This window comes from Antrostomus carolinensis, unplaced genomic scaffold (assembly GCF_000700745.2).
Source record: "Antrostomus carolinensis isolate BGI_N321 unplaced genomic scaffold, ASM70074v2 scaffold13792, whole genome shotgun sequence".
NCBI classification, from domain to species: domain Eukaryota; kingdom Metazoa; phylum Chordata; class Aves; order Caprimulgiformes; family Caprimulgidae; genus Antrostomus; species Antrostomus carolinensis.
Genome location: NW_010299052.1, coordinates 1 through 18628, shown reverse-complemented (window position 1 = coordinate 18628; position 18628 = coordinate 1). Strand labels below are relative to the sequence as shown.

Below are 18628 nucleotides of genomic sequence, written 5' to 3'. Positions count from 1 at the left end.
AATTACTGTTGGATCTCATGTGGTCAATCTGGCCTGAACTTCCAGCCTATGGAAGAAAGGCTGCCCAGTTTGTAGATCTCCTGGGATACTTCTCTCTGAAAACACAGCAGACTGAGAAAAAGGTACGGTGTCGTTCTGAAACGGAGATACAGCATCCCCGGTCCTGCTGCTTCCTGTGAATTATGTTAGTGCTTGTTTGTGATACAGCTGGGACAGATTTTCTGTCAAAAGAGCAGGGTCCTTAAAAAAATGGGGAGTGTGGATTTTTTGTTTTATTATTTTGTGGACATATTTATTTATTTATTTTAATTTAGAAGAAAACTCCTTTCCCACAGGAAACCTTTCTGGGAAAAAACATTTATCTGCTAGCTTTAATTTTTAGATTTTTGATATTTCAGCTCTTAGAAGTCTCTTGTAACCACAACTTTTGAACAAAGGAAGTGGTAGAATTTCTTAGGGGACCAGTGGCCTTGGGAACAAATAATTTAGACGCACTAATACTTGCATGTGTATGTTTAAAGAGCTGGGAATGCCTTATGAATCTTGGCAGGCATTTGCAGTGACTGGCTGACAAATAGCACTGTTATTGTGGTAAAGGTCTAATTTTAGGATCTGTTAAGTTTCTGGGTAATGATTTAACCACATAAATTCCTGTGTGTGTAGTGTGTGCATCTTCTGGGGGACCTGGAACACCACAAGATGAGATATCTTTATGTCTTTGTAGCAATAAAAAAAAAAAACAGTTGAGAAGACAGTATTTTCCTAATTGTATTTCAGCTGAAGGAATACTCCCAAAAGGCCGTGGAGATCCTCCGGACTCAAAACCACATTCTTACCAACCACCCTAACTCCAACATTTACAAGTGAGTTACTTCTGACTTTGATCCATTCCACTAAAGGGCTTTTCAGCAGAAGAGCTTCCATCCACAGGGGAATACACAATTGTTCTAATAAAACTGTGGTGGAGGAAGGACCCCTGCTGAGATTGCGTGCTTGCTGCAGCTGGCCTCAGGAGAAGAGCAGATTCCTTTCTGCTGTCTGAAAAACGTGACATTCCGTGTGCTATCAGGGGTAGTTTGGCTTTAGCTTTTATTGCTTTCATTTTTGGTAAATGTTACAAAATACTAGGAACAATTGGAGAATATAGACTTGCAGAATTAAGTGGTGTGTGTGTAAACTTGCAGAATTAAGTGCTGTGTTCTTAGTCATACCTTGGTAGTTAGTAATTATTTTAAAATGCTGCCTAGTGAAAAACAGTAATTTTCAATGTACTTTTACATTGTAATGCTTGTGTTATGAAATCTGGGGCTAGAGACGACAGGTAAACTAAAACATTAGTGATTGAATGGCTTGTGTTTAAAACACAGTGATGTGAATACCAAATTACACATGTCGGTGTTCTTCCCCTCATTCCAGCACGCTGTCTGGGCTGGTGGAATTTGATGGCTATTACCTGGAGAGCGATCCTTGCCTTGTCTGCAACAACCCAGAGGTTCCCTTCTGTGTAAGTAAATGCTATTCTTAAACCCTTCCCTATCATAGGGATCCAAGCTGTTTACAGCAGCATAATTTGCTATGTTTCTGTGTATTTTAGGATGTAATCATATAGACAGTGTGTCCTTGTTTTTGCCTTCTCAGTACATCAAGCTTTCCTCCATTAAAGTGGACACGCGATACACTACCACCCAGCAAGTGGTGAAACTGATTGGCAGCCACACCATCAGCAAGGTGACAGTGAAGATAGGAGACCTGAAACGAACCAAAATGGTCCGAACCATCAACCTCTATTACAACAACAGGACAGTGCAAGCCATAGTGGAGCTGAAAAACAAGTATGTTCATCCATGGGGTTTGTGTGCAAGTCTCTGAATCTGACATTACAGTTGCTGTTGAGGTGCCTGGTTTCTTGTTTCAGCTGATATTCTTTCTTAGACTATTACTCATCACTGTCAGGCCACACTGGGTGGGATTGTCCTGAATCTCCTAGAAGAAATTGTTGAAGAAAAGAACCAAATATCACCTAGAGCTTGCGATATGCCTGTAAAATTTGTATACACAAACTTTGTACAGACTCAGGTTTAAGCATCTAACTGAATTGTGTGGAAACCAATATTAATACCAGGAGCATCTCCTGAAGAGTTTGACTCTGAAAGGGATTTTGACCTTGCAGCATGTCCAGAAATGCAGAAAGCATTAGCATGACTTGTTTGAAGCCAGATAGCAGAATTAAAATTAAAAGTTGGATGGCCTAACTCTTGGTTGCTGCTTTTTTACCCATGAAAAATGGCTCCTTTTCAATACATTGCTCAAGTCTGGAGCCAGTTCTGCTTTATATGCTTTCCCTTCTTACTTCTTGAGATGTTCTCACCAGAATCAGATCTCTTTGGCTTAGGGATTAATCTGTGCCTGCCGCTTATTGCTTATTTGAAGTCTTAATCCTCTGTGACATCACAAGTGGCTGCTGTGGAGAGGATTATGATGTCACAAAGAGAGGATTCTGACTTCAGGTTGAGAATAGGCAGTGTGGGAGCAGATGAGATCTTTAGAAATAAATATCCTGTTTTCATGCAAATGTCCTTACTAATAAAAAAAAATGGAGGTGAAAATCCCTAGAAAATGTCTGTAGAATTAAAGTTTTTTCCGTGAGGCATCAACAGCTCTTTAATCCTAAACAGTCTCTCTCTATGAAGAGGATAAAGGCTTAAAATGTATTTCTGGCTACATATCATGTCAATACAGAAGCTAAGGAAATGAATCCTAGAACTGCTCTCCATTCATCCCATTTAAAGTAGATTTGGAGCCGAGACGGTTGTGTTTGGCTTCTCTTTGTACACTGGCAGGGAGGGAACTTCCCCACTCAAAACCCATCCCGCTTTCTTTCCTTTTCCCAGGCCGGCTCGTTGGCACAAAGCTAAAAAAGTCCAGCTGACCCCAGGCCAGACGGAGGTGAAGATTGATTTGCCACTTCCCATTGTGGCTTCAAACCTGATGATTGAATTTGCAGATTTCTATGAGAATTACCAAGCTTCCACGGAGACCCTGCAGTGCCCTCGGTGTAGCGCGTCCGTCCCAGCCAACCCGGGGGTGTGCGGGAACTGCGGCGAAAACGTGTACCAGTGCCACAAGTGCAGGTACGTCATCCTCCTTCCTCCCCACGGAGCCAACGCTGGGGGTTTACACAGCCCTTGTTCTCTTGCCCATGTTGAATGTTCAACAAAATACCCTGCTATTGAAATACATGATTCTGGTTAATACAACCGCACAATCAAATTAGTCGAGAAGTATAAAACAGGCTTACAGGGATTTAATGTTAATACAAGCTAACAAAGGAAACCTGATACGACAATACTGAAAGAACACAGAAGTTTCTGCTCCAGCCCACAGAAGTTTAAAAAAGAAAATTCCCAGGAGGAGGTTATTTTTGGCCTGTCTGTTCAAGGGCACAAGGCTGGAGTTCAATTATATGATTGCAGGGGGGTTTCCCCACCGGATCCGTGACTTAGCGCGCAGGACGGACAGTGCTCGCTTGTCTATTCAGAGCTTTTGTTGTGCTCTCCTCATTCAGAGCAGGGCTCAGGGCGTAATTTACTGTGTGCTATTCAAGCTTTCACTGCACTGTTATAAATCCTTCTCTTTTGTGACTTTTGTCTCCTTATCTGCTATCTCTTCTCCCCTCACTGTTGTCCCATATTCCTCTCTAATCCTCGTGGAATTCAAGGTGTTAAGCAGATTCTTTCCGTAGATCAGCTGATTACTGGTATAATGAAAGCTTTCCATATCCCTTCTTGAATTGTGGGAGCTAGAAATGAGTTTGTGTCATGCTACTCTAGTCTGCAACAGGATAATAAGTATGCTGTAGCTAGTCCCACTGCAACTGGGTAAAGAGTGAAAGCTATTGAAAGCCTAGACCTTAGAAAACAAAATGGTTTCCTTTTATCTGTGTTTTTGTAAAGGGCACAGTGCCCTAGTCTGATGTTCTACTGGGAATTACTGTAGTTAAAGTAGAATTGTTAGGAACGAATTCACATCTGTGTCTGCTTTTTCCAACCAGAACGTGGCACCACTTTTGTAAGGATTTCTTTTGTTGCCTGGTTTGTAGGTTTTCATTCTCATGTACCTCATGTATTTCACTCGTGGCTTCCCCAGAGCAGTTTGGTAGGTTAGACATTTTAAGGGCTGTCCTCTTTTACCTACTGCGTCCATTGACCAGTTACTTCATTGCCTTAGTTGCCTTGGTAAAGCTCGACTGCATTCTTTGACCTTTCAGATCCATTAATTACGATGAGAAGGATCCCTTCCTTTGCAACGCCTGCGGGTTCTGTAAATACGCCCGCTTTGACTTCATGTTGTACGCCAAGCCTTGCTGTGCAGTGGATCCCATCGAGAATGAGGAGGATCGAAAGAAGGTGAGACTAATAGCAGATTTGTTAATGAAATGCTGTATCTCTTGGCCAGGTCAACAATGCAGGGTCATCAGAGGTCCATCCCTCTTGGGAGTAACTCCTTCAAGGCTTCTTGCTGACATTCCTTATATACTGCCTTGCTCCACCAAATAAGTAATTCATCAAAGGACACAATTCAGTGCTTTACTTATGGAGTAGCTATCTAGCACTTCTTCTCTTTACTTTACAAGGGGGTGTACATGTTACCATCCCATCTGAGGAGCCCTGCTAATAAATGAAGAACCTGTTACACTACGTGGCCTGTCCCAAAGGATGAGTGTGCTGAGTATAGTGTCAGCAGAGTGGGACTCGGGGCAGAAGTAGGGTGCAGGATCTCTGGTTGGTTGTTTTTTTTGACAAAGGCAAAAGAGACAGAAGACTTGGAGTTGGTGGTTGTAGTTCTGTAGCATTAAAAATTGTGTCTGAACGTAAAATGAGAGTTTCCTTTCCTTTTTTACTCTTAGGCTGTAACAAATATCAACACTCTCCTGGACAAGGCTGACAGAGTGTATCACCAGCTAATGGGACATCGACCGCAGCTGGAAAACCTTCTGTGTAAAGTGAATGAGGCAGCTCCTGAAAAGCCACAGGTAACAAGGATCTTGCATGGAACCCCAGACTGATGAGTCACTGGCCAAGAGCAACTAAAGGTCCTTGCCTCAGATGCTGTTCTGCAGTTGTTGTTTGTAGCTTCCATGATTCCTTTTTCTTTTCCCCTCTGTTCCAGGATGAATCTGGTAGTAGTGGAGGGATCAGTTCTACCTCAGCTAGCGTGAATAGATACATACTCCAGTTAGCCCAGGAGTATTGCGGTGACTGCAAGAACTCTTTCGATGAACTTTCCAAAATCATCCAGGTATTATGTGCTTTGATTTGAATTTGGGTCCTGTGTTTTCTTCTGTCACCCGATACAGTGCTTATCAGAAATAGAAAGTAAGATGTTGCCATTCTGTTTTTAATGACGTCATTAACAATAGGTGATCAGCTGCATATTTTCAGGGAAGTAACAAAATAATAATTTCTAAAAGCTGTACTTACTGTTAATGCTATGGATTTGTCAGATTTCCAGTGTTACCTTGCACGTAATGTAGATAACAAGCCCTTAAACAGGGCAGATAAGTGGGAGTTAGACTGATATTTCTAATGGATTTCCCGAGTCTGCCATTGACATGAAGGATTTCAGGTTTTCAGATACTTGGTTAAAAATGTTTCTCTGCAAAATACACAGTGAAAATAACCTTTGCATAAGTTTAACAATTATGTGCTGCCTCACATAACTTAGATTTCTCCTTTTCTGTGTTTTCAGAAAGTCTTTGCCTCTCGAAAAGAGCTCCTGGAATATGATCTCCAACAGAGAGAGGCAGCAACGAAGTCCTCACGAACCACTGTCCAACCCACATTTACTGCCAGCCAGTATCGTGCCTTGTCTGTTTTAGGCTGTGGCCACACGTCATCGACTAAATGCTATGGCTGTGCCTCAGCTGTCACTGAACACTGCATAACATTGCTCCGGGCTTTGGCGACCAACTCTGCCATCAGGCACATCCTTGTGTCCCAGGGTCTTATCCGAGAGCTCTTTGACTACAACTTGCGTCGGGGCGCAGCCACTATGCGGGAGGAGGTCCGTCAGCTCATGTGCCTTCTGACCAGGTTCGATCTGATTCACTCTTGGCAGCCCTCTTGACTTCCAGTCAACTCTGGGAAAGCACGTGCTTGTAAATGCAGGATCAGAAAGGAGAAGCTTTATAGGGGGGATATGTTACGTCGGCAAACTAGACTGTAACTGCTTGTACATTTGTTATCAACTAAGCTGAAATCCCAGGAGCTTTTGGTATTTAGCATAACAGTGTTCTCTTTTTCCTTCTGGAATTAGGGACAATCCAGAGGCCACACAACAAATGAATGACTTAATCATTGGGAAGGTTTCTGCAGCTCTGAAGGGACACTGGGCAAATCCAGACTTGGTGAGAGATTCCAGCATTTTCCTATTTCTTTTTTCTGCCCCTCTGCAGTTGCTGGTGTATTATAATCATTGCATCTTCTCTCTTACCATGGTCTGTTTGTAATATGGAAGGTGTTTGTGTCTTGACAGAAATTAAGATAAACATTAGAATAAAGCACAAAATTATGTGATTAGGTGTATGCCTAAGTTTCCTCAGGCAGTTCAGCCTGTCTTGGTTGTTGCTTGCAGCTCTCTCAAATAGATTGCCAGTCATCCCAAATGGACATGGGATTTAATTTACTTAGATTGATGTATTCTGAACCCGTGTTTTTTAAATATCAGAAGGCAAAAAGAACAGCTGGGTCACCAAGACTTCTTAAGCCTTTGAACATGTGTCTGTGTTACAGGCTAGCAGCCTCCAGTATGAAATGTTGCTGCTAACAGATTCCATCTCGAAGGAAGACAGCTGCTGGGACCTCCGACTACGTTGTGGTGAGTTTAAACAGCTAGTGTGAAAGCTTTATTTTAAAATGCTATACCCAGGTCCATGCACTATAGTAAGATTTTAAGGAAGGGAACAGATGCTAACTCATCTTGTGATCAGGGTTAAACATGGAGTTAGTACCAGATGGCTTTGTCTTGGGGTAATGCATTTCGTGAAACAGGAGTGCTGAGAAGTAGAAAGATGGAGGTGTAAAGGGAAGGATGGCAAGACTCTGTTTCTGTGGTAGAAAATAATTGTTTTCCATCCATGGCTGCATGAGAATGTGATAGTTTTGCTTGAGGGTGTGAGTCTTACCTAACTCTAAATGCTTTTAAAGTGCTGTATAGAGTTGTACTATCTGCAGATCTTAGGCATGAACTTTTTATGTCTGTTTTTCAGCTCTCAGTCTCTTTCTGATGGCAGTGAACATTAAGACTCCAGTGGTTGTTGAAAACATCACCCTCATGTGCCTGCGCATTCTTCAAAAGCTGATCAAGCCACCTGCTCCAACCAGCAAGAAGAACAAGGTACTGCCTTAGATGCTGAGCAAAGCATCTGAAAATTTGCTGATTAAAGTCTGGCACACTGATCTCGGTGATTAATAACCATGAGGAAGCCAAGGCTTGCTTCTCCTGGTCACGGTTACTGGGGCAGCACAAATCCTATGACTCTTGTCTTTGCAGACTGCAAATTAGAGATAACTGCTTTCCATTTTTTACTGTCCTTTAGTGGCTTTGACCACTACTATTCAAAACCAGGTTTTGGTTTTTTTCCCCTCAGATTTGAGGTTTGAGGAAAGAGCTACTTCAAAGCTACACCTTGGTTATTTTGGGCAAGCTTTTGGTACTTTCAACAGCTTTGTAGAATCAAGTACCTTTGACTCAGATTTTTTTTAAATACAGAGCTACATTTCTGATAAAAATTACATTGATTGACTGCTCCTTGGTTGTAATTGAGGGTAACATCTGCAAGGCAGAAGGTATGTTTCTGCTTTGAGCTAGCTGTCTGATGATCACAGGTGGATGTCAACAATAGGTTTACTGATGTTTCAGTAGTAACTGGAATGAGGCATCTCTCTAGCTTCATCATTAACAGAAACTGTGTACCCTGCTGTTGTCCAAGAGTTGGATCTACCTATTCATGGAGCAGACACAACCAGTGATTCACCTCCAGGAGTTGCTCTTAGGGGAGTAGGCTGTGGCTTTCTGAAGAATCATAGAGCTTTTTTGTTTATTAGGATGTGCCTGTGGATGCTCTCACCACTGTGAAGCCTTACAGCAATGAAATCCATGCACAAGCTCAGCTGTGGCTCAAGAGGGATCCCAAAGCATCATATGAAGCTTGGAAAAAGTGCCTCCCTGCCCGAGGTAGTCCTGTGCTTTTAGCTTTGTACAATTTTGTAAAGGAACATGTATGTCCCTCTAGGTTTAATAAGGAATATACTTCTGTAGAGTTGTGTTGGTTTCTACCCCGTGACATCTGATACCATCTTCATACTTAGCTGGGTAGTCCTTAGAGATGGTAGCACTGACTTTTCTAGGCTGTGTTGCTCAAACCCTGAGCAGAAAATGCACTGTGCCTGGAGATAACCAGGGGAATGTAAAAAATGAAATTTGTTGCTTATTTAAAATGATAGCAGCCAAATGAAAAGCTGATCGAATTCCTGGAGAAGCTATAGGATTTGCATCTGGCTTGGAAGTGAACATAGCTCCATGCAGAAGTGAAAATGGCAGCAGGAAGGAATGAAAAGCTGCTCAGCTTCTCATCTGGAATTTGGAGAGTTCCAGTATGAAGAAAAAAATACAATGGCAGTCTGCAGTGAATAGCTGCTGACAGTTGTCTTGAGCTGTGTTCAATATTGCAGGTATAGATGCCAACGGGAAATCTCCCAGTAAAGCTGAGCTTCACCAGCTCTACTTGTCAGAAAAATATGTCTGGAAATGGAAACAGTTCATGAGTCGCCGTGGGAAGAGAACTTGCCCTCTGGATCTCAAGCTGGGACACAACAATTGGCTGCGACAGGTAAACGTGGGTGAAAACTCCAGTGGGACGCGCTGGGCAGAGTTAACAGTCAGAGATTATTGTTTTGCTGCATTTTATGCACTTTGCAAATTATATGAGCAGTGATATTTGGGGAGATTGTGCTGACTGCATCTAATTCCAAGTCAGATTTGTAGCTTTGTTCTCTCAAAAGTACTGTATCTAAACATTTATCCAGTAGTCTGTATGTTCTTGAACTCTGAGCTTTTAATTGCCACCGTGCTCCTACTTGTCTGCTTGTCTACATTTTGACTTTTCATAGATCCTGGGTAAAAGTTTTCTTCTTTTATGGGTGGATTAGTATGTCACCTGCACAGTGCATTGTTTAAGCATTTTGATGGTGAGCACAGTAGGCATTCTCACAGAATCCAGTGTTTGGAAGAACGAGAGAATGCTGCCACCTGGTCACCAAACTGTTCTCATGTGTGCTGTGGCTTTTTGTAAAATATCACTAGTTTATCTGTACACATCAAATGATTAATGCTCTTGTCTTAGGTGCTCTTTACTCCTGCCACTCAAGCTGCAAGACAAGCTGCGTGTACTATTGTGGAAGCTCTGGCTACCATCCCCAGCCGCAAACAGCAGGTCCTTGATCTCCTGACAAGGTATTTCCGTGTTGCCACACTTGGCAGCTCCAGGATTATTTTTCTTCCATTCCCATGAGAATCTCTCCCTTCTTCCAACTTTTCTCACACCTCTCCCTTGGATACCTCTGGTTTACAGGTCTTTTTGGGCTGGATTTGAAAACTTAATTAACTGGGGTGGTGTGGATTTGGGGAGACTTTTATTTTTTTGTTGCCTGACAATAAGCTATTGCAGGTCTGTGTGTCTTTTTGGGCTGGATTTGAAAACTTAATTAGCTGGGGTGGTGTGGATTTGGGGAGACCTTTTTTATTTTTTTGTTGCCTGACAAGAAGCTATTGCAGGTCTGTGCTTTTTTCTAGAGGTAAGCAAATGGCATTCAGCTGCGTGGACGTTTCCCCTGCCTCTTAGACTGCAAAGTAATAGGGTAAACTCTTCCAGCTCCTGTGACATAACTTACCCCAGTTGATGCCAGTAGCACATTTGGGGAGCTCCTTTTTGGGACAAAATACCACTTTAGCCATCAAGTAATATGCTGTTAGCTAGGAGGACAACAGGGTGGATAGATTTCTGGAGGCCTTTCTTTCCATGGTGTCCTTAAGCTGTGAATACCTGATATTACTGTGAAATGGTCATCAGCTTCTGTTTCTCTTTCCTAGCTACCTGGATGAGCTGAGCATTGCTGGCGAGTGTGCTGCTGAGTACCTGGCCCTGTATCAGAAACTCATCAAACCATCCCACTGGAAGGTCTACCTGGCAGCCAGGGGGGTTCTGCCCTACATTGGCAGCCTCATCACTAAGGTATGGATTTGTGTGGAGGAACTAGATAGAAACAGAAAGCTTGTCCCTGACCTGTCAGTTTGGCTTTTTTTGCTCTGAAATGTTCGTCTTCTCATCCAGTGCGCTGTTGCTGACCCTTGCTGGATTTATGAAGTTCACAATTCTGCACTATCACCTCCAGACACAGTGGTTTTAGCCCCAAGTGTAGCATTCCTCAGTGCAAACTGGCTGTACATGTTAATTAACTGCTCTGGGGACAGCTGTACCAAGGGGTATAAATATTGTTACACTGTCTTGGCACCAGGTCCAAGTTGGAAACTGTCTTAACTACCAGACTGGACTCCAAAAGCCCTTAATGACAGGGGAGGGTTAGGTGTGCTGCCATTCCTTGAGTGTGAATTGTGGCCTGTTGGAGAAGCATCGCATTTTAAATTGCAGTTTTCAGAGTGTTAGGTCTTCAGAGTTTGCTGTGGTGATCCCTGGTGCACTCCAAAGAGGCAGATGACACCCTCCATGTTCATGGTGGCCTTGAGCCCATCATGGAGGGCCACTAGAGCAAAGCAGTGGTAGTAGGTAGGTATAGGGAAAAAATGAGGAGGATGTTTGGAGTAGTTTCTCTCTCCTCTCCCCCTTCCCTCCCCATGCTGCATTGCAGTTCTGGTTTCTCTGTGTCTGACTCTCTTTGCTGTGTTCCTTTGCACCCTCTGTTAGACACTTGGCCAGGTAATCATCATTGGCATTGCAAGTTCTTATCCTAATGGGCTTGTTAATTATTTTCAGGAAATAGCTCGTTTACTTGCCTTGGAGGAAGCGACACTCAGCACTGATTTGCAGCAGGGATATGCCTTGAAGAGCCTCACAGGTATTTGGTGGCATCAACACAAGTCCTGTAGTAGGATTAGAGATGGGGTGATTGCTGTTCTGTAACAGCACGTAGCAGAATTTCAAAGAGATGTGATTCAGTGTTTTGCAATTGTCAGCACTGGATTTTTGTAATCAATTGAACACTTAATCCCTAAATGGATTTTTCCATATTTTTTTTGTGATCAGTTTGAGTTTTTAGTTACTTGAACAGTGATAATGTATCCTGAGCAAACTTCATCGTATCACTTTTCTTCTCCATTTCTTAATTACATTCATTGTACAGTATAAATCCTGGGACCATTGTAAACACTGCTCATTTGTGTTTCAGCAGAAAACCTGTTGTTTTCTACCTACTTATTCTATGGTAGCTTTTATTTTTTGAATCTTCTAGGGTATAGTTTTTTCAAAAACTTGTTGGAAATGGAAATGTATCATTAACTAGGTCATTCTTTTTTGTATCCTCTTCTATGTTCTTCAAAAATTAATGGACCAATTCATAAAGCCTGACTTCTTGCAAGAAAAAGTATGTTGATACTTTTCATGGGCAAGAATTCAAATGTTTACTGATTTTTTTTTTTTATTATAGAAGTGACCAGTCTGGTGATGTAACTGTGAAGTCACATACCACACTTGCTGTCACATCGTCAGAACCAGCTTAGATATTAGAAGGGGAGCAGTCATTTGATTTTGAAATATCTTGTGACTGAAAAACGTGGAAAAGTGCAGATTTTGTATCAAGCATTTAGAAAACTCCTTAAATCCTTTCCTCATTCCCTCACCATGGTCCCACGTGGTTTAATGTACAGGGCAGCTCTTGCAGGCCAGGGTTTTTGCCTCCAACCATTCCGTTCATACAAGTGAGCTTTAAACCACAGACTGACAATGGGAGTTGTAACAAGCCATTTAATTGTGCTGTTTTTATGATATTATGCCCTGTTAGCTGGCCACATGAAATTTAGGGCTAACAAATCAAACACACTCCCACTTCCTGAACATCTCATTGCTTTGGAAATTTAGGGCTAACAAATCAAACACACTCCTATATATTGCTTTATAGGTCTTCTCTCTTCCTTCGTGGAGGTGGAGTCCATCAAAAGGCACTTCAAAAGCCGCCTGGTGGGTACAGTCTTGAATGGTTACCTGTGTTTGAGGAAGTTAGTGGTCCAGAGAACAAAGCTGATCGATGAAACCCAGGACATGCTGCTGGAGATGCTGGAGGATATGACAACAGGTAAAGCCACCTTAGTTCCCTAAATCCAGAGTCTGGGTCAACTAAGATGAAAAAACAGATAGAGCTGCACAAGGAACTTCTTTCTAAAAGTCTGCTATAGTGAGGAGTTTTTAATGGCTTGGACCTTCTGATATTTCCTTTTGGCACAGAGAAGGTAAATAACATTCCTGGAGTAATCTCTTACTTTCCAGGAGTTTAAACCTCCCCCTGTTTATGGGATTGCTTTACTGCAGCCCAAGCATCCAAAGGCTTTTCCTAATAAACATACCAATAAATTGCCTTTCATCTTTTTAGTGGATATGCAAAAGAAGAGGACACCAAAGTGTGCTGCTTGTGGCAGGATTTATTGTGTATCCTGAGTTAAAATTTAACCTGTAAAACTGACTCCTGTGTCTTTTTTAATACTTGTGTTTCTTGACAGGCACAGAATCTGAAACCAAAGCATTTATGGCAGTGTGTATAGAGACTGCGAAACGTTACAGCCTTGATGACTACAGGACTCCAGTCTTCATCTTTGAGAGACTCTGCAGTATTATCTATCCTGTAAGTGTAGAGAGTTGGCTGTGGCATTGCTTATAAAAATCAGACTTCTTAAAAGAGAGTTGCATTGCCACAAAAAAAATAATAGTGTCTACAATGATGATTTCCTGTTAGCCAGTGTAGAACTGTAGTAGTAGAGTGCACCATTTGGGGGTTTTAGTGTTCAGGTTCACTGCTGTGGCATGTTCTGTGCAAAAAAGCAGAACCAGTAGTATTGTTTCATGCTGAGGAATTTGCTTACTAAGTGATACCAGATGTCCTCTAAATGCCAACTGTGTGGCAATGTACAACAGGATGTACCAGTGGTGAAAGGGCTGAAGGTTTAGGGAGATCCTGTCACTTGCTACCATAAAAATGGGAGTGTGGTTACAAGAAAACTTATTCACTCTGTCTCTGCTGCTGTTCTTTAGGAAGAGAATGAAGTGACTGAGTTCTTTGTAACTCTGGAGAAAGATCCCCAGCAGGAAGACTTCTTACAGGGCAGAATGCCAGGAAATCCCTACAGCAGTAATGAGCCTGGCATTGGGCCACTCATGAGGGACATCAAGAACAAAATCTGTCAGGACTGTGACCTGGTGGCTCTGCTGGAGGATGACAGTGGAATGGAGGTGAGAAAGCACAAGTGTGGATTTCTTGCACGGATGTGTGGGGGTGCCATTTCTAGGCAGCTGATGATTGCTAGAATGGTGATGCAGTGTGAGCTTGTTCTTGACTTTTTATTTTCTCCCTTTCAGCTTTTGGTGAACAATAAAATCATCAGTTTGGATCTGCCTGTGGCTGAGGTCTACAAGAAGGTGTGGTGTCCCACTAATGAGGTGTGTGTTATCTTCATCTGTGTTAACAGCACAAAGCACCTGTCCTTGATATTAACAAAAAAATGGAGGGAAAAAATAAAAATCACACAAGTCAGGCTTTATTTTTTGGCATATAATTTCTTGGCCATAATGGGTCAGCACCTTTTTGTGCTCCCTTAGGATAGACCGTTACTCAAATCTGCAACATAAGTGATTTAAAAGCACATAATGCTGACCCAGGTGAGTTTATTGAACGTTGCTGTGTGGAGTATCAGATATGTGAACTGTCTTCCTGAGGAAGAAATTTTCTGACATTCCTTTGGGGAAACAGCTGAACTTTGTGTCATTGCCTTTCAAAGCACGTTTCCCACTCCATCTGTATGTGCCAGTTTAACGTGTCTGTACAGACAGGGACACCAGATTGCTCCATCAATCTGTGCTTCAGAGATGAGCCAAAGTTATTTACTCAGAGGGAACATCCAGCGTTTCTCTGTATTACTTTGCACTTCTGCTGTTGTGTTTTTCATGTGGAGATCTCAACAACTTGACAGATTTCATCCTCCCTTGTTTGCTCTCAGTAGTTTGTATTGCCTGTTTTTCAGATGAAGAAATGGACTCAACAGTCTTAAGTGACTAGTCCACCATCTCACAATAAGTTTTTTCCAGAGGTGGTTGTGGTCCAGAACAAGCTCTTCCTTTTCTTGTAGCCACTAGAATAAACTCCCACTGAGAAAGAATCCATCAGATTAAATCTTACCCATTATGAATATATTCTTTAGAGGCACTGCTAGTGGCACTTGAGATCATAACAGAAGACTGATTTGCCCAACATTTCTTGTTCCTTCCTCATTTACTCTTGCGTTGCAGTCACCTCTGACCAAAACCTCGGTTTGCTGAAACCATGTTTGCTGTGCTTGTGGGGAAGAATTCAGACAAAATGTCTGTTTTCAGTGAATTATGATATGGGAAAATGCTTCTCATCAAGCTTTACTTAAGTAAAAAAACCTTCTGTACTGTGCAAAATCAAGCCCCAAGCTAGGTAACAGCCATAATTTTTTAGTGAGGTACCAACCTAGTACTAGAACTGAGGTCCTGGACTTAATCTGTGAATTCTAATTTGAACTCTAATCAAGTTACTGAGGGAAATCATTGCACACGCTGCCCCAGCCTGCCTGCCAGCTCGGAGCAGCGAGGTGCCATTCCTGGGAGATGCTGAGCTGTAGCTGACACGCAGCTCTCCCAGGATGCAGAGCTGGTGGTGAAAGGCAGAGTTTGCTCAGCGTTCCTGTCGCTGAACAGCTTTCATCTGTCTCCCTTTGTGCACACCTCCGCACAGCGCTTCTGGAGCTGCAGCTCATGTTCCCTAGGAAATAGACAAGCGTACAAGAACGCAACCTCAGGCCTCTTTTTGTTTCCCTTGTCTCTCACTGGCTTTTTTTTGTTCATCTGCCATTTTACCAGGGCCCCTGTGGTGTTAATTGCTGGTCTCTAGCGTGGCCTTTGAGCAGATCTTCCCCCCGGGGCTTTCCCTGTGCTTATGTATTTGCTGTGACATTAAGCACTGCTTATTCCACATTAGGCTTAGCGTGCTCTCTGACAGGTTTTCTCTCACAAGGTCTCCTGCTCCCAAATCTGGGATTTTTCTTTTCTGCTTTTTATTCAGACCTATGGATTAAAATGGAAAGTTTAGTGATATGCTGTCAGTATTTCCAGCTGGAAGCACATCTGGAAAACCAACCCTTTCCCAGGGTAAAAGCAGAGCTTATCCTTCAGTGAGTTTGGCTGTATCATTTTAGTAATATACTGTCTTACTGAAAGCTCATTAAATTGCCTGTTATTCCTCCTCTTGCATTTTCCATCACTGTAGATTTTATCTATTTGAAAGCACTCGTGCAATTAGCCTCTCCTGCTTCGTTTGCTGGGCAGTGCCTGATCCCTGTTTCCCAGGTATGCTGTGCAATACCCTCAGAGGGAAAGGTTACTGTGGAAAGCAGGCGTTTCTCTAAGGATGAACATGTTTTGCTTGGCTAGATCTTTCACTGGTGCCAAAGGAAACTGTTGGAGGAGATGTAAGAAGGAAGAGACTGTTTATTACCAGCCTGTTCATTTAACTGGCAATGCCAGGAAAAACTGAACAGACCAATCAATGACTTGTTGATGTTTTTGCAGGTGGTGGCTTTAACTGTTGTTTTTAATTCATCTCAGGAAGGGGAGAATGAGGGAGTGAAAGATTTCTCGGTGTTACAATCCACAGTCAAAACAGAACAAAGGAGAACTGAGGCTGGAGTGCCTGTTACACACTGTAACAAGAGTTGGACTAGTATGTGAGTGTCCACAGAGCTGTAGTTAATACAGTGCTTTCCTCTCTTGCAGGGGGAGCCGATGAGGATCATTTACCGCATGCGAGGGTTACTAGGAGATGCAACTGAGGAATTCATCGAATCTCTTGACTCCACTACTGGTAATGCACTTGTCTCCTGAAAGCTGGGATTAAATTTGAAATCTGAGTTTCACTGCAAAGCAATGACACTATTATCCTTACAGCACCGAGCTTAAAGTTGATTGACGTTGCTTTTGCTACATTTACCTGCTCCACCCAGAGTGGAGGAAGATTTTAACAGTGCTTTAAGTCTGTACTTCAAACATGAAGAGTTACATGGCACGGGACCGTTCTGCTTGGCCCTTCTTCGTGTTCCTGTTCATATTTCTTTCCAAATTTGATAGAATTGAAGTGTATTGAACTGCTAGTAAATGTGTCCTACTGTGCTCTCTGGTTTTGCTTCGCTGTTTTGTCCCCTGTGGGCTGCACAAGCTTGCCATGTTGTAGCTGCTTCCTCTCTTCACAATCTGTGTCTGTCCTGTAGATGAAGAAGAGGATGAAGAAGAAGTTTATAAGATGGCAGGTGTCATGGCCCAGTGTGGAGGCTTGGAGTGCATGCTCAACAGACTGACTGGAATCAAGGACTTCAAACAAGGCCGCCACCTCTTAACTGTGAGTCTCAGCTTCTGTTCTTTGGGATCAAGAGTTACATGCTGGAAAATGCTACAAACAGTAGTGAAGTTCAGTTGTCTGCCTTGTGTTGCAGTTTAAGTGTTGGAGCAGAGGTTTCAATTCACTAATTCATTAAAAGCTGAGAAGTGCCTTCTTTCCCTCTCCCATTCCTCTTGGTTAACAATTCTTTGCAAAGATTTTGAAGTGTGTAGAAGCTGAGGAGTTGGTAAGACTAAAACCTGTCTGGCTAGAGTGATTGTTACTTGATAACCAAAGCTGTCCTAAGGTTAATATTGGTGTAAAAGTCTGGCTTGTACTTTACCCCAGAAGTCTGGAAACTAGCTCTATTATCAGGTGCTTTTAGTTTCAGCAAAATCCTCCAACTCATTTTGAAGATATGGTAGAGAACATATTCTCTGTATTTTGTAGGTGCTGTTAAAACTGTTCAGTTACTGTGTGAAGGTGAAAATAAATCGCCAGCAGTTGGTCAAGCCAGAGATGAACACTTTGAATGTCATGCTGGGAACTCTTAATTTGGTAAGGACAACCTGGACTTCCATAAAGTATTTTCCAAGAAACTCCAGTGAATTTAAACTACCTCTGACTGTCATGCTGCCTTGTGATAACTACAAGAGATCTGGAATATTGCTGGACTGGCACTGCAAACTATCTGTTAGCCATTCCTTATCTGGTAGTGAGTGGAAGCGTGTGGGTCAGTTAAACCAGTTCCTGCTGGTGTTACAATAACTGCTGCCATCTTCTCCAGGCTCTGGTGGCTGAGCAGGAAAGTAAGGACAGCGGAGGAGCAGCCGTGGCAGAACAAGTGCTTAGTATAATGGAGATCATACTGGATGAATCCAACGCAGAACCTCTGAGTGAGGACAAGGTGGGTGCCTGGGGCTCAGTACACGAATGGAAATGTTGACTGCGATTCAAGGCTTGCAAATGTCATATTACAGTGATGCTGAGCTTTGGGAGATGTAGAAGTGTCCTAAATGGGAGTCTAACCCTTGTTACGCTTGCTGGCATGTCTTAGCAGGCCTTGGAGATAGGACAAGAGGAGTGCCCTGAACCAAAAGCACTGCAAGGCTTCTTCTGAATGATTCTTGCACAGTTGGGGTGGGGATTATTAGGCACTGCTTGGATCCCTTCCTTGCTGCTTTGGGCCATAGGCCAGAGAAAGACAAGAAAAGACACAGCTCTGCCTTGTTTTTTTGAGTGTTTTCGTACATGTTGAAAACATGATTGATTTTCCAGCTAATTGAGAGTAAAAGCAATATCTGAACTACAATGAGAATGAGAAGTTTCTTGGTAATCTTTTGAAACTGTTGGTGTATAGGAAGCTGACGTCCTTTGGGCTAGAATGAATAGACCTTTTTGACTATGAAAGTATTTAATAGTCAGTGGAAGAAGTTGTTTGTCAGCTAGAGGAGTTGTTACAGCCAGAAAAGTATTTAATAGTGGAAGAAGTCATTTGTCAGCTAGAGGAGTTGTTACAGCCATTTCTTGAGATATTAGGGAACGAGGCAGGGTTTTGTTCTTCATCAGGCTGTTTTATCAGGGTCTAAAGCTCTAATGCTTCAAGACTGGAGTAGCCTACCAGCTACTAGAGTGAGGATTTTCTTGATTTTCTAGATTCATTCCTGAACATAAATCATTATCATCTTCCTTTGCAGGGTAACCTCCTCCTAACTGGTGACAAAGATCAGCTGGTGATGTTGCTCGATCAGATTAACAGCACTTTTGTCCGTTCCAATCTCAGTGTCTTGCAAGGCCTGTTACGCATCATCCCGTACCTGTCCTTTGGGGAGATGGAGAAAATGCAGATTCTGGTGGATCGATTCAAGCCCTACTGTAACTTTGATAAGTATGTTGTCATATTTCAACTAAAAGCACATTAAATCAGTTGTACTGACAAGTCCATACCTTTTTTTTTT

General features: G+C 42.5%; 1 protein-coding gene across 1 annotated transcript in view; it reads left to right on the top strand.

Annotated features, from left to right (window-relative positions):
• UBR4 (ubiquitin protein ligase E3 component n-recognin 4) overlaps window positions 1–18592 on the top strand; it is a gene marked incomplete at its 5' end in the record, with an annotated part of 57006 nt that extends 38414 nt beyond the window's left edge. Inside the window, 26 exons of the mRNA XM_029083669.1 lie at window positions 1–122; window positions 778–863; window positions 1417–1504; window positions 1639–1832; window positions 2892–3131; window positions 4268–4406; window positions 4907–5032; window positions 5170–5298; window positions 5749–6092; window positions 6316–6406; window positions 6792–6876; window positions 7268–7395; window positions 8106–8235; window positions 8733–8890; window positions 9404–9513; window positions 10150–10291; window positions 11051–11132; window positions 12192–12365; window positions 12787–12908; window positions 13316–13513; window positions 13640–13720; window positions 16073–16160; window positions 16564–16691; window positions 17121–17228; window positions 17458–17577; window positions 18368–18592. The exon at window positions 1–122 is cut by the window's left edge and continues 8 nt beyond it. Of these exons, the coding sequence (XP_028939502.1) occupies window positions 1–122; window positions 778–863; window positions 1417–1504; window positions 1639–1832; window positions 2892–3131; window positions 4268–4406; window positions 4907–5032; window positions 5170–5298; window positions 5749–6092; window positions 6316–6406; window positions 6792–6876; window positions 7268–7395; window positions 8106–8235; window positions 8733–8890; window positions 9404–9513; window positions 10150–10291; window positions 11051–11132; window positions 12192–12365; window positions 12787–12908; window positions 13316–13513; window positions 13640–13720; window positions 16073–16160; window positions 16564–16691; window positions 17121–17228; window positions 17458–17577; window positions 18368–18592 (3638 nt within the window). The remainder of the gene's footprint in view (window positions 123–777; window positions 864–1416; window positions 1505–1638; window positions 1833–2891; window positions 3132–4267; window positions 4407–4906; window positions 5033–5169; window positions 5299–5748; window positions 6093–6315; window positions 6407–6791; window positions 6877–7267; window positions 7396–8105; window positions 8236–8732; window positions 8891–9403; window positions 9514–10149; window positions 10292–11050; window positions 11133–12191; window positions 12366–12786; window positions 12909–13315; window positions 13514–13639; window positions 13721–16072; window positions 16161–16563; window positions 16692–17120; window positions 17229–17457; window positions 17578–18367) is intronic.
• Between the last annotated feature and the right edge of the window lie 36 nt (window positions 18593–18628).